The sequence below is a fragment of the Poecile atricapillus genome, chromosome W (genome assembly GCF_030490865.1).
Source record: "Poecile atricapillus isolate bPoeAtr1 chromosome W, bPoeAtr1.hap1, whole genome shotgun sequence".
Taxonomy (NCBI): domain Eukaryota; kingdom Metazoa; phylum Chordata; class Aves; order Passeriformes; family Paridae; genus Poecile; species Poecile atricapillus.
The window spans coordinates 38,114,887-38,130,359 of NC_081288.1; the positions used below are offsets into that span (position 1 = coordinate 38,114,887).

The 15,473-nt window shown below is 37.4% G+C and overlaps 1 protein-coding gene across 1 annotated transcript in view; it reads right to left on the reverse strand.

The window, feature by feature from the left end:
- Positions 1-15,473, reverse strand: part of LOC131592372 (synaptotagmin-1-like) — a 336,297-nt gene that overhangs the window by 66,855 nt on the left and 253,969 nt on the right. Inside the window, exons 6-8 of the mRNA XM_058863843.1 lie at positions 7,243-7,365; positions 3,995-4,162; positions 577-744 (exon numbers count right to left, since the gene is read on the reverse strand). Coding sequence (XP_058719826.1) covers positions 577-744; positions 3,995-4,162; positions 7,243-7,365 — 459 coding nt within the window. The remainder of the gene's footprint in view (positions 1-576; positions 745-3,994; positions 4,163-7,242; positions 7,366-15,473) is intronic.

Below are 15,473 nucleotides of genomic sequence, written 5' to 3' on the forward strand. Positions count from 1 at the left end.
TTTTGCGTACATGTAGCATTATACCCAATAAATAATTAATCCAAGGGATGTTAACAATGAGAGGAAAATAAAAAAGGTGATAAATATTTGAGTAAGATGTGATTTCAAGTTTTCTGTAAAATTCATAATTCTAATCAAAAGATATTATTGCATAACAGTTCAATAAAACTAAGATATTTAAATGAAATCCTACCATTATCATCATGCACAATAAGATATCTTGAGATAAAAACTCTGAGAACCACCAAGAAATCTAAGTGCATACCACTTATAATGCAAATGCAAATTCTACATACCCAAAATGCAGCAATTCAAGAAAATGTCAAACTCACAAAAACATTTTTAATATGTTGTATAAAGTATCAAAAAGATTGACTGAATTAGCAGAGGAGAATGTTGCATTCAGTGAGTACTGGAAAAGATGCTTATCAAAAATTTATCAGGCAAAGTAAGTCTGAGAAATGCTGATAACAGATTGGAGCTGTCTCGGCAAAAAAATAGAAGTTGCTAGTTTGTCTGTTTCTCTAGGTGAGGATAAAAGTCTTCTGGGAGGAAAAAAAGTCTGATTTTTCTTACCTCTTCTTTCTCTGCACTTTGCAAGTCCCTCCACTCCTCAGTGACATGACCGAAGTCCACCGTGTTCATTGCAACTTTATATTCCCCAATGATATCATGTTTGGAGAAACGATCAAAGTCATAAACTGCCATCACTAAAGTTTTTCCACCCAGCTCAGAGTATGGCACCTGCAAAGACAAGAAAATGACAAACTCTTCATCTGAGACAATAAAGATTGGTCCACTACAATGCAAATCTATTTCTTTGGTTTATCAGCTGTCATCTTGGGTAAATTGAACTGCAGAGAAAATTATGAGGTGTATTTGTTTCAGAGTCACCAGATGCAGTATTTCTTGAGACAAGGCTCTGGCACTCAATAGAACAATGTGGCAGCTCGCTCATCACTCCTGGGTTTTTCTCATTCTACTTCAAATCATTTTGTGGGTGATGAAACTGAAACAAGAAGCCAAATTACTTGCACTGAAGACACATGAACTTTTCACACAATGGTGTTTTTTCCTCAATAAATCACCTGTCATCACTCAGAGATGGCTAGCTCCCAGACTGATGAAAAAACCAGCACTGGCTTACTATATATGACACAAAGTAATTAGACACTGGATAGGTCTCTTACAGTACCAATACCTATTACTTACCAAGGCATATTTTTCATGCATACACCTTTCACATCTTAGACACTAAGGTGCTTCTTAAGTCACAATGCATAACTAGAAATCGAGGTGGCAGAAGGCCAAGTTCTGACTAATTCTCCCTCTGTTCTAATGTGTTCAGACAGATGCTGTGGTTTGGGTGTTTATGAGCCACATTTTTAATATTCAGTTGGAGACATGCAGCTCAGGTAAGCTACACCTGAGTGGCTGTCTGAAAAGGTCCGATTTAGGAATTGTTTGGATTTATGTGAACACTTGGTCAATCAGAATATTCTGCAAGTGTAAATGGTTTCCATGGGATTCAATAAATACTTCTTTATTAATTAGAAAGTGAAAGCATGGCATTACCATTGGCCTTGTTAACCTCTATGTTATTGTCTGCTTAAACCCTAGGAATATTATCTTTTGTTACTGTTCGGCTTCCACTTGCTTCTTAAAATACTAATAAGTAGTAATTTTTCCTTTACATAACATCTTATATAACATCTTATCAAGTTGAGAGCCAGATCTAGCTTCCATTACCGAATCAAATCTTTTCAGTGGTACATGGCTGTGTACCTTAGTAAATACTGCAGCAAAACCTATTTTTCATTCTCTAAATTATCTGTAGCTTCCAAAATGCTAGAAAGGACAAATGTATGCGAAAGGAAAAATTCTAAATAATGCTAGTTTTATTTTTACACAGCCTCAAAAACAGGAGAAGAAAAATGTTCTAGTTTATTTCTTAGTTTCCAATACCACTTAATGGATCCTGGTAACTTGGAATACAAAGACTAGATTCATCATTATTTACTTTTCTGTACTTGACCTCAGTAAAGCTCATTTTAGCTACCTCTCTTCCTAAATGTTTCCTTCATTTATTACTTTTAATGTAGCCTCAGTCTCCAGCTTTGTTCTGGACTGTCAAGGATGGCCTCAGCTCTTGTGAAGAGTTGCTCCTTCCCCCTGCTTTGTGCTCAAACATAATCAGTCTGTTGACATAAAGCAAATGAGACCTCAGTAAAAGGACACGTATACAGGAGCATTTTTCTGGCACAGACGTGTCACTCTAGACACAAACCCTGTTCCCACTTTGGATCTGTGGAGGAACACCTCCCTCTGCCAGGCCGGTTAGTGCCGCTAGGATTTCTCGGTTCCTTTTGGCACTGCAGACTGGGTATACAATTCAGACAGCTGCAGTCTGACAAACACTTGCACCCTGGAACAGCACCGTGGATGTCCAGGAGGAAGAAATGAAAAAGGGAAGGACTGAGGTTCAGGGCTCAAGATGCAATACAGCAGAAACACAAGTCAGCTCATTCCCATGAGCCGTACTTTGGGAGGAAGGCAGGCAGCTCACAGCTGTGCCCTGCGAGAAGGCAACAGCACGGGCCTGGGCTGCCTGGTGGGCAGCACTGCCAGACAGATGGGAAGGATGCCAAGAGAAGCTGTGCACCACCTGAAGTGGGTCACAGGAGCAAAGCTCTGCACAAGTAAATGAGATACTGTCAACAGTTCCCACAGAAGCTGCTATTATAGTTGCAGTTCCAGTTAAATGGTCACTGTAGTCCTCAGAACAATGACAGTACTTGGCATGCTCTGCTGGTTTTCTCTCAAGTGCAGACCACAGACCACAGGGGATGATCAGTACCATATTGAGATGCACCTAAACACTCTGTCAAGTCTGGCATGAAAAACAAACTATTTTCTGGAGCATAAAATTCAAATATTAAAGATGTGACTTACAACAAGTGGACATTATAGTCCAGAAGTGGCTGATCTGATTTATAACTTGTGTCTTCATCTTAGATGACAGCATTATTTGTTCCTTCTTTGCTTTTGTGAGCTGCATGGGAATATGTAATTTAGAACTCTGTTTTCTTTTAAATACTCTCTTAGGAAAGCTCGAGAAAGAAATAACTCCCCACAAAAGATTACTTTTATGAACATCTTCAAGGAAAAAATAAGCTTATATATACAGTAGTAGTTGTGGCCTAGAGGGATATCTTTCTCATTGAATGATTGCATAGCCTGAGTCTTTCACTGTTCCTGTTTTCAATCTGTAGCTGTCATTATAAGACTGGGCACAAAGAGAAAGGCCTGAAGTAACAGCAGAGGAATGTATATAAGGAGAAACCCTGTGAAACATGCTGTACAGTATTCCTTTATTCTATTTAACTGGGGTTTGAATTTGGCTACAGTTTTAGAAAAACAATATTAATAGATACTATTGGAATGATGTAAATACTCTAATGTAAGGCTTACCTAAATTTATTTAATTCATATTTTATTAAACCTGTGACACAATTTCTTTTCATACATAAAGTAGCATGGAAAAGAACTGCTATGACAAAGTCTACAAGATGAATCTGCCATATTTGCTTTCACCTATTTACTTCCCTTGAATTTTAACTTGTATTTCAGGAAATGTTAACCTGAATTTCATAAATCAGACTACAAAGATATTTAAAGAAAACACTGGTCTAGTGAAATTTACATTAACATTTGTCAAAGTGTCACTGTTTTCTGAATTTCTTGTATGTTTTATCCAGCCATAAAATATGGATCAGATTGTCATCTATGAGAATAATCAAAGTGCCTAAAATCAAACTGTGCCTTTTAAACCTATCTGACCCTGTATTACAGCAAGATTGAGTATCATGGCTTTCTACAACATGAAAAATAATTTTGCTGCAGTTATCATTTAACTAAGACATCTAAATTCATAGCCAAGCATGAAATACAAAGTGGTTAAATTAAGAAGTATCAATAGTTATCAAAAAACTACCTTGAATGTAAATTGCTCATTGAAAACAGGGTTAAGGGTCTTTCTGTGGACTTTTGTCTCATATTTCTTCTTCTTATCAGGCAGCAGGAAGACTTTCACATAGGGATCAGATGTACCACCCATATCTAATGCAGGCAGCTCAGCTGCTTGAATAATCCCAACCAGAAGCTGAAAAGAGAGAAAAACAGCAGAATGAAATTTCAAATAGATATTTATAAAAATACTGTAACAGAGGAATGCATATGCAAACTCTATTTCTGGTCTAGGAGAAACTATACTTCCCCCACTTCTCCCCCCACTTAAGGAAGGCAAATGAAGCAACACTATTGACTTTAGAAAACCAATTATAGCAGATGCAGACTGTACAAAGGCTGTTTTAAAGCAGAAAAGAGGTTTTCAAAGGGCAGCTGATTACAGCTAAATAGAGACTTCTTCCTTTTAAAGACTGCAATCAAATAACTTTCAATTGCTCTCTCCTCTTGTACATTATTTTTCTATGCTGAGCACCATGAATAGGAATCACATTATTAAACAATCAAGAATGTCTAATTTTGACTACAAAATTTGTATTCTAAACCCCCAACACATAACCTTCCCTCAACCAAACACAAAAGGTGATAAAATCAAACGCAAATCCTCAGGCAGAGCTTTAATGAAAACAAATGAATCTTGCAGTCTTCTATTTACGTTCTCTTGCTATGCACATGAATAGGCCCAGGCAGTAAACTAAGGACAGCATTTTCAAAAAATATCTCATGAAAATGAACCTTTGGTAACTAAATCCTAGTAACAATATGTAATCTCATTGCAAAACAGAAAAATTAGATTTTTAAATCTCTTATACACTTTAAAGATCAGACTGAAGCACAGGTGGAACTTGTAAATGTCTTGGCTGATTTTTATGTGTTATAAATGAAGGTTTATGCTGTGTTATGTTATGTCATGTCATGTCATGTAATGTCATGTCTTCTAGACACCCCAGACTGTATGAGGCCTCATCAGCATAATGGAGCTGAGAAAAAAAAACAACTTTTAATCTTGCTTCATAGATACAAAACTAAAGTAAGCATTGAAGTGATTCTTCAAGGTCATTCTGAAGATATTACGAACTGGAAATGAAATCTGAGAATACTTTCTTCTAAATCAGCGCTTCAATAAGAATATATTTGCTTCCCTCATGGATGAACTGTTTAAAATTGGAAACAGGAACTCTAACAATTGGAGTACAGAAAAATATAGTCAATCTGTGAAAGAAACTTCTAGCTTCTAAGAGATTCCTCAAAGTTGGACTTAAAAGTTGGACAGTTTTAAGTTCACAGTATGGCCTACATGCTTTCCCACATAGGACTCAACCTCCAGGAAACATTTCCCTTTTGCTGTATGAAACACTTCTCCTTTTGGATCTCATTTCTATTCTAAATGCATAACAGTTCATAAATACATGAATAGGCTCAGGATCTACATCAAGTTTTTCACATCAAAGAGTGAAAAACAAGTCTATGATTTTTAGTTAACAGAGTGGAAAAGCAATTCAATTCCCCTTTACAATTTCTCTCTCTAAAACTGAGGCACAGTGCTTTGAAGAGTTCATTGGTCATCTTGTATTCTTAACTCTGAGCAATATATTAGCCAAATTTTGGGACTGTAGTTTCATGCCATTGCAGTACATTAACGTAATTGAATCCCCTTTCCTACTGTTTTATATCATCTATCCTTTGACAAATTTCAATCTGCAACATAGCTTAGAGAAGCAAAACAAAATGGAAATCCACAACTCAGACAATTTATTACCTTAATTAAATACAATACAGACTTACAGATTTGTGGCTCTTCCATCCTATTTTCCTTTGCAAAATATGGTTCATAAAATCAACATTCCCTTTAATAAAATTCACACTGAAAATATTTTTTCATAGTCTAAGGAAACTGAAATCCATTTTTCAGAATTCATTTGCAGCTTTTCCTTTTCTCCTCTTTAAATCTTCTGCTTGTGAAGGGTCTACATGATTTCATACTGATTTCAAGGGGGATCAGTGTGACTCATCACATGGTCAGGCAGCTTGCTCTGGGAGCTGAGGAAAAGCTCCTCTAACAACAACTTCTTGAAAGGCTTATGAACCCTTTTTAGCTCTTGCATTGGAAAACAAGCACCGTTAATCAGAAGACTGTTGAAAATTCAGGCAAATACTACTTATTATGCAGGTCATAGCTGTGTATAAATACCTTCCTGCTAACAGAGAATTTTTTTTAAATTTCCCTTAATTTCATTAAGGGATTTACCTTCAGTAGTCATTTCTTTCCTTAAACAGAAAAGAATTATGTGATTTTGACTGAAATCGTCAAAAAAATAAATGCAGGATATGTGTTCTCAAGTTTACTGAAACATGCATAGTAGAAGTGAAGAACTCAGATGAGTTGTATGTGTTGGGCCAAAATTAAGCACAGTGAATTTTAATGTGAGGCTGTGAATTGGTTTAATTGACAAAACCGATCCCTGGCAAAGAGACCAGGGAGGGGAATAAAATATGTGCTAGTTCAGCATGTGGCCAGACCTGTTAAGTTGGTCAATTCTAGGTCTACACATTATAGTGTCTATTAATTCTGAAAACTTGGTAAGTATGCCAAAGTTTAGTCTTACCAGCTTCAGAGCAGAGTACTGAAGGAGTACGAGTCCTTACAGTCTTGTTTTTCTGGTCTGCTTTTTGGGGTGCAGATCTTTTTATTTGAACTTGTATTCGAGACTAGAATTTTAGGAAGTGTACTCTCATGGAGAGCAACAGAACCCGATGCAGCTACTGCAAAAGCCCACACTTGATGAAGTGAGAGAAATAAATTTTACCAACCTTCTAAAAGACCCAGTGAATCAACTTGCCTTTACGTCCCTCTATTTTCCCTCCCATTTCTGTCTGCTTACATTTTAAATACTTGAAGGCTGAAGCTACATTTTAGTGACTGCATGAAAACCCTGTAATTTACATGGATTGACATTGGTTGGTGATGCTTTAATTTAAGTTGTTAATAGTCATTAGATAAAACTGAATCTTCAGTTTTTGATTAAAGGTGTAATATAAAGTCCAAGTGCATTCAGTACCAATTTAGTAGTACCTCTGTAATGAATTTTTTGTCTTATTTTCTCCCTTTACTCCATGAGAGTAGTAAGGATTTCAGAAATATCTACTTTAACTAAATGTATTCATTCTCCACTTGCACACACAGAAACGAAATGTCACAGGTTGGTTGTTTCAAACCTGATTGTTCTGGAAGTCATAATCCAAAGAATATTGTATTTTCCCTAGCTTCTCAACTTCTTTAGCTTCTTCCTTCTCTTCCCCATCAGTCAGCCCAGTCTCAGCATCATCATCCTTAAGAGCCTAGAAAGAAGAAATGTAAAATTCATAAATGAGGCAAACCGTTAAGTAGCAGTTTAAAATAGACATGATCCTCAAATCTATTTTAGAGCAATTAAAAGCAAGCATAACAGCAGAAATTCAAATATGCAGTTTTCATATATATCTCTACTTTCTGAGTTGCTCAGTAAGATGTTATAAATCAGCAAGCAAGCAATGGAAGTAGGAAGAAAGCTCCTTGGACTATAACAAGCACAAATTGTTATAAAACCTGAAAGTAGAAACAAAATATCATCTTGATGTGAAAAAATAGTTCTTCTGGGATCAGACTGGCTCTTAAAGAAGCACAAGGAGGCAAACATGCTATTAAATAAGCAAAGTCACGCATTCATTCAACTTAAGAATCTTGGCAATGTCAAACCTGGTTGTACATGCTGTGCATTGTTTACATTCGGCAAAACATTTCTGTAGGACTACTGTGATAAAGAGCATGTGCTGTGGATGAGCTCTCTCTACAATCATATGCCAAACATTTTTCATGTTTTTTAGAATGAATATGGAAGCAAAGTTTCCACCATGCCATTAGCAAATGCATGTTCCTCCTTTTCCCTCCCTCCCGAGACCAATTTCCTTTTTATTCATTCTCGCAATAAAGCTTGGCTGAACCAAATTGATTGCAAGTTGATTTTAGTTTGCTTAGAAAGAAACACAAAAATAAAGAAATACAGAACTGGTCGCAAGCTTTGTCTATTGCATAAAACCTTTTTTTTAAAGGACACAGCAGTTAGATTTTATACATAATTAAAAGTACTAAAATACTAAATTATATATAAATATATATATACATATTTTTAATACATAATTAAAATACTAAATTATGTATTTTTTTTCCTGTACCAGAAAGCAGAAGTATTTTTACTGTGTAAAAGGTAATTCATACAATTATTAAACCATATGAACCATAATGAACTATGTAGATCTTATTCCAGCAGATTCTTTTCTGCATAAGAAGTGGAAAATAGACAAAAGTGATGAGGCAAGTAGTGAAAAATTGTGGAAAATGTGGAAGTAAAGTTGAGAGTGTGAAAAGAAAGAATCAATACTGAACATTCATCCAGAATTGTTATTTGCATGTTACAGCAAACAGTATACTTGTCTGTTAGAGCCCTATCTGAATGAAGGTTCTTTCTATATGAAGCTTCTGCTTCCACAGACAGACAAAGTGCCAGAACAAGACGTATTCTTTGTTGCAATGTAATTTTTCTGCACTTGTAGTTTTTTTGTGTTGTAGGAAACCTACAGCATTTCTTAACAATAGGTTGCTGCTGGAGCTCTCTGAAAAGGCAGCAAGGCTTGAGAGTAGCTATATACACAGATGACAGTAGTTTGGGAAAGATGAAACATGAAAGCATTAACATTCTCACTCAGCCTTGAACACAGTGAGGGCCACACAACAGTTGTGTGGGTTTGGAAAGAAGGAAGATTCATCTCTGAAGTAGAAAATGTTCTCCTCCAGAAGCCAGATCTAAATTCAAAAGGTCAGACTCAAAACTGTATGATACTCAGCAATTACTTCTCTACTTTTGAAATTAGCTAGAAATCCTGTTGGCATAGCTCAAATGAAACCAATCCAACAGCTTTGATTTTTGCGAGCTGAGAATCCGGGTCTCAGGTAAATATCTGAATGTTAGTGAATGATGGACTCTCTGCTAGAAACATAAATTACATTGTACCTGGATGAGATTGGTGGGAAAGGTCAGTGACGGATAGAATCACCTGTGAGACTGGAAGAGTAGTATTTTTTAAAACAAACTATTTCTATTTGGAAAGGCTGAACTGCCTGAAATGAAATTTGGTTTGATACATTTTATCACTGAGCTCTTAGTAAGTTCCTGACTATAGCTCAACATTTTTGTTAGTACAAGAAGTGTGACACTTGAAAACTGACAGGCTCTCTGGCAGACTGTACATGGGATTTTCAGGATATGGAGTGATGTGGTTATGCCAAATACTCTTGCTTCTGGTAATAAAAATAAGCTTAAGGTTTTGTGATCATAAAAAGAGATGTGACTCAATCCATCTGAAGCAACCAGGTTTATTTGAGCCTGGAGACAACAGGAAATAGTAAGTCAGAGTGGGATGTTAACTCCAACATCCACTGCTCTGAATCATCCCAGTATGGTACTAAAGGAGGACTCCATGATAAAAGCATGATATACAGCTCCAGTACATTAGTGTTTCTAGGACAAATACTGGACTTTCTGTTTCTCCATCTCCTTTTGACCTGGATTTTCTTTGAGAGGAAATATCCTGTGGCCATTCCCCAAGGAGAAAAGTGAGAATGCAAAAAGAACCTTACACGCTAATTTCCAAGTCAGAGGAATTTGTAAACAGTCCCTCAAGGCAATAGTTTCTTCAATCCATACTTTCTCTGGGAAAACTACATTCTCTTCTGCAAAACTGTTCAGTCCAGATGACAGAGCTGTGGGTAGCTCAATGTGAAAAAAGTTCTTACTGTGACTACAGAAAGTGTAATGGGAAGCTAACATCTCTCTTGCAAGGGAGCTTTGACGTGCAGGCAGAAAACACTGTACGGTTAAGAAACTCGTCTCCACAGGTTACGAGAAACCTACTGGAAAGGTGAAAGCTATTTCCATGAGAGATGGAAAACATTCTACATGACTGACATCAGCTGAGGAGCTACATGATTCTTCTTGACCTTGACTCAGAACACTGAAGCACTAAGAAAAAACACTAAGAAAGAAATAATGTTTGGATATGGACAAGTTTGTGGCACTGGGGGGAGGAAAAAAAAGACAAATTATTATCTCTACAGCAGTCTGTAAATAATAGTGTTTACTGTTAAGAGAGGAATTTGCTTTCAAACTAGAGGCTAATGCTTCAGGAAGAAGCTGAGTCAAAAGAGGCACCAGTTTCTCACGTTTGATTTAGCTGCTGAGTTCCAAAGAGGAAGAAGAATTGGTTTCCTTCAAAGTACTTGAAACACCCCAGAGAGATTTTAATTTTGCATTGAGATTCTATGAAAGATCAATATTTAATGGAATATTACAACATACATACAATTTACAGCATACTGCATCATCTGTATTGAATCTTACTGTTGCATTGCTACAATCAATTAAAGTAAGTAGCTATATTTTATTTGTTTTATAAACAATAAAATATTTTTAGTTATAAGCAAGCTTCTTCATCAAGCCTTTTCAACTGATAAACTGTATTGAGAAAGACTGGATTTAGATGCAAAAAATTCAGAATGTAGGCCTTGTCTTCTCTAACATTTTCTTTAACCTCATGACATTTTATATGTTTTTTCTGTGAAATATCCAACATGGAAATGCATAATTGCATTGTGCTGGAGACTGGATTTATCTTTTCTAGTTTGAGGTGACCACGAATTTTACTCAAGTAGTTTCTTCATTTCTACATTACAGATGCAGAAACATGCAACAGTGAAATGTCTACGCCCTCTCAAATGTGTACAGGTATCTGAAAAATAGGTTTATATGTAAGCAGGTGTAGGAATGCACCAAGAAAGTGTTAATCCAGTACAAACATTTCAAGGTGATACATCTGTGTCTACTGAAATCAGAACCACTATTCTGCAGTAGTAATTCTTACAACAAAAAGGGCTAAATTACAGCAATTTGAGATCCACTGTTCAATCTGCTGGTTGCATCTTCACTTCCATAGCGTTATTAAGAGTGGTTTTGCAGCCTCCTCTCCTCTTCTGAGTTGTTAAAGAAAATGCTTAATTTTCAATTCTTTTGAAACTCCACACCCTGTAGTGGGTTTTTACACTTCCTGGGTTTTTTTCTCCCTCTCATTCCCCTAGCTGACAAAAGCCTCTCTCCAGAGAGACTGCGTCCTGACAGTGCAAACATCCCTTGCTTTCAGCTCAGTTCCACTGAAAGCCCCGCACCTTGCCACTGGCTTTGCCCCACTACTATCAACCACAAACCACAAAAGAGATTCTGGGGCTTAAAACAACTTTACTTTAATCCTTCCCCAAACTATGTGTAGAAAATGAGAGAGCCTGCAAGGGCAGTTGCTCTGCTGGCTGCCTCCAGATTCCACATGTGCAGAAGCTTCAGGAAAGCAAAGTGATGGCCGACTCAGGTAACAAAGCTGCTGGGGGAGCAAGGGTACTTGCCTCTGTACTGAGAGGCAGAGGTCACAGTCGCGACTGAGTCACGTCCTGTTAATGACTAGTTTATGTTGCAAACCATTTAAAATGCAAAGTGTCTTTCACTTTTGTATATAAAGAAATGCTTTCATTAACAGAATTTTTAGGGTTCCTCCTGTTCATGGGGTGGCCTGCAGCCTCACTTTTAAGGAAACAAGTTACCATTAAGAAAGGAAGAGAGACATTGGGGAGCAAAACAAAACACTGACTGCAGCCTCTAACTGTTTGCTGCATGGTGCATGCTGCTGTCCTGATTACCAAATCCACCTGCCCTTCCATCATTTCTTTTGGAATGGTGAAGAAAATATTGTTTCAGTGTTTGAATGATGCCCAGTCTTTAGGCTTGTGCAATGCCTGGTGAGCTGAAAAAAGAAAACAGGAAGATTTTGTAGAAGGAATGTTCTGTGCCATGTCCAACAATGAATTTATTGGAAAGGCAATTTTTCCTCCACAACTAGAAATGACTGCTTTTCTGCTAATGGTGGTGTACCTCTTATCAATGTCTTTCCCATTCAAGAACACAATAATATTGATCTGGCCAATTTTTATCCCAAGGGAAAACAAAAGCTTTTAAAAATTTCTGTCTGGTTCCCTGTCACAAAGCAGACAAGCCTGCAATTGTAACATGCTCTCTATCAGAGTCCCTCAGAAGGAAAGGCAACATTTCATTCATTCAGCATCTGCTTTCTCTCCATGAATTAATTTAAAGAGCATGTTGCGCCTGGGTTTCCAGTGGCTGCGCCAGGCTTTGGTCATTGTGCAATCTACTTTGCCATTACTGCTGTAAGAATGTTGGCCTCACATACCAGCAGTGGGCCACACTGATGCACACAATGAGAAAAACCCTGCTGGGTTCAGCATGCAACGCCTTGACTTGCTTGATTACTTCCTTGCTTGTTATCCAGCTTTTAAATGGTCTTGGGTTATTCAAAAGGTTTTCTTTCTTTAGGAGCTCTATGACATGAGGTCATCATATTCAGTTTAAGATCTTGCTGAATTGTCTAGGTGCTAAAATACCAACTTAATCTGGTGCAACAGAAAAGTACAGAAAATGCTGCAGGTGTTCAGTGTAAAATATGAATATATTAATTTAAGTTGGAGTTGTTAAGCTCACAAATCAACCTGGTTTTGAAGTTTTATAAACACCTATAGCCAGTGTTTATAGGCTGAAAAAAGATGAAGCTGGTCCCAACCTGGGAGCCTATTTTAGAAGTTCATCCTGTGGGTCAGGGCTGTGCTTTGAAAGCAGGGCCCATGTATACCAACTAAAAGCAGCAGGCACTCCTGCGAGCACGCTGCTGTGCTCTGCCCCCACCTGCCATATGGCAGGCAGCGCTTGCTTGCACTGAGCAGCAGGCTGTGAGTGGGAGGCAGCCTTAGGCTGCTTGGCCAGTGCATGCTGCTCCATCAATTGTTCTTCATCCTCCCCAGATGAATGGCAGTGGGCCAGATGGAAGCACGCTTTGGGACAGAGCTGGCTCCTTGACCTGGGAGGACCACTCAGAGTACTACATTTATTTCCGTTTGGAAAATCTGTCACACTATATAATTAGGACTACATGTATTTGATAGTGAAAATTAACCTAAATATAACCAGACATGATTTACTGTCTGAGTGTTGCTTTGATCTATGGAGAAAAAGTTGGCACAGACCTATTCTAATGGCTTAGTTCCTTAAAGAGAGATAACCCTCGGATCATCTTCTAAATAGGACTTTATTAAGTACCTGATATTCTCATGTTTGAAGGCTATTTGCTATTCATATTTATTATTTATCAATTTTTTAAAAATAAATACCCTTGCTTGAAAAGAAAGCAATATCCCCAAATATTTAGTTTTTATTTTAATTTTAAAAAAATGTACACCTCATTAATATGAACGGCTGTTCCTGTTGTAGATTATGCATACCCAGTAACTTCAGACATAGTGTAGGAGTTTAGCTCTCCCTGCTGTCTGTCGCTATAGGTAAATGTCTTGAGAGTCTGATTCAAGTCACTTAATTTAAGGACTAATTTCATACTTCCTAAATGCCACTCCATTAGGAACTTGCAGACTCTGGTCTTGAATAAAGAATTCAGAATTTGGTCTGGTAATCAAGAAAGTGAAAAAAAAAAATCCTTGGAAATGGAAGCTTACAGTGGTAAGACCTTTAACGTAGAAAATGAGATATGTAAAAGAATGAGTAGGATCTGCATCTTTGTATGACCCTAAAAGTACAGTAGGTTACAACAGAAGTAACAAATTAATTACTTTACAGAAAAAAATAGTTTAACAAAGGAGAAAAACAAACTTTGGAAGTGTGCAAAGCAAACTCCCATTGGGAGTGACTGAGAGGGAGAGACAGGAATGCAAATAAGCCCAGTCTTGTGTCTCACAGCTACTGCTGCCATATTTTTAGGCTTCTGAAGTCTAATATAAATCTAAATTTCAAAAGAGTTTTACAGAAAATCTATTTGCAGAACACACTCATCTATAACATTTTATCTTCATAAACGTTATTCACATCTTTCAGGAAGTTTTATGCACACTGCACAGTCGTCTCCGAGGCAGGTAAAAAAACAGGACAACTGGTCAAGGCTGAGATTGAATTAATATATAAAAAGGACTCAGTCAATCCACTTTGACTATCACAGTAAACTTACTGGGCTTGTCCTCTAAGACGTCTCATCCCCATTGTTTCTGACTAAGTGCCTCCACTGCAGTGGCTCTGCAGCACATCATCTTTCTGAGCGTGAATTAAGATGTCTCACTGCATTGTGGATAAGCCACAGTGAGCATTTACAGCACCACGGGCTGAAAATGACAACAAATGGGAACTGGCATGCTGACACCAAGGCAGGTAGCACTGTGGAACAAACACACTCACTATTCTCTAGGCATTCAACTGGGAAAACAAACAAGCGTGTAACCAAATACTGCAGAAGAAGAAAAGACCACTGCCAGCAACAGAGCTCCTCTCCCTCAGAAAGATCCTCCTGGATTTTTTTCTGGCAATAAAGGCTTGAGTTGCTTCAAATGAAATCCAGGCTCTCTGCATGTCAGTGTGGATTTTTCTGACTTCATTTGGGCTATTGTTTTCATGCTGCCAAGTCAATGCACTCTACTTTGAAATATTTCAGGGCACCTAACACTAAAAGTCATGGTCCTTCAGTATTTTGTCTACAAGAGGTCAAGGGTGTTCAATGATCAACAGCTGGAATCGTAAAGTGAATCAGTCTAATAAAAAACATTTTATGTTGAAGTTTGGCTGTGTGCAATTGCAGCTGTTACTGTCACATCACTTTATAACACCAGCTATTCAGAGAGGAACATTAATCAGAATATTCTGATTAAGTTAGTACATAACTCAAATGCAAAAGGAAGGCCTATGTAAAGGATAAACAAACATACAGGGAAGTCAGGTGGATGACTCAAGGGCACAGTAAGTCAGTAGTAGAGCCAAGAACATACTACTCATACTCCAGGCTGTACATACACTTAATGCCAAATCTTCTGTTTCATCTAACACACATATCATAAACCAAAAATTCTTCACTTGTTACAGTGTTTTAGCTTGATGCAATAAGAAAGGGCTGAACTATTGAATCTCCTTTTCTACAAATGCTCTGTGACCTAATAAAATGTTCAGACCACAACAATTACTCTCCAAGTAATAGGGCTAAATTTTAGTAAGTTCTCAGTGCTGTTGTTTATGACTGAAATGATTATGTCTATTCCTTTTCTTAGCCCACAGGCTGAGCTTAATAAAGAATTTTGCTGTACCAATGCATTAAATCCAGACATAATAAATCTGAAGCTGTTACACCATCTCTGAAGTAGTCTTCAGGGCCTTTTTTTTTCCCCTCAAAGAAAAAATGTAGTGGGAGCCACCAGGGGCATTTGTAGAGATTCAAAGTTATGAAGATGAAAACCATGATGGGAAGATCTC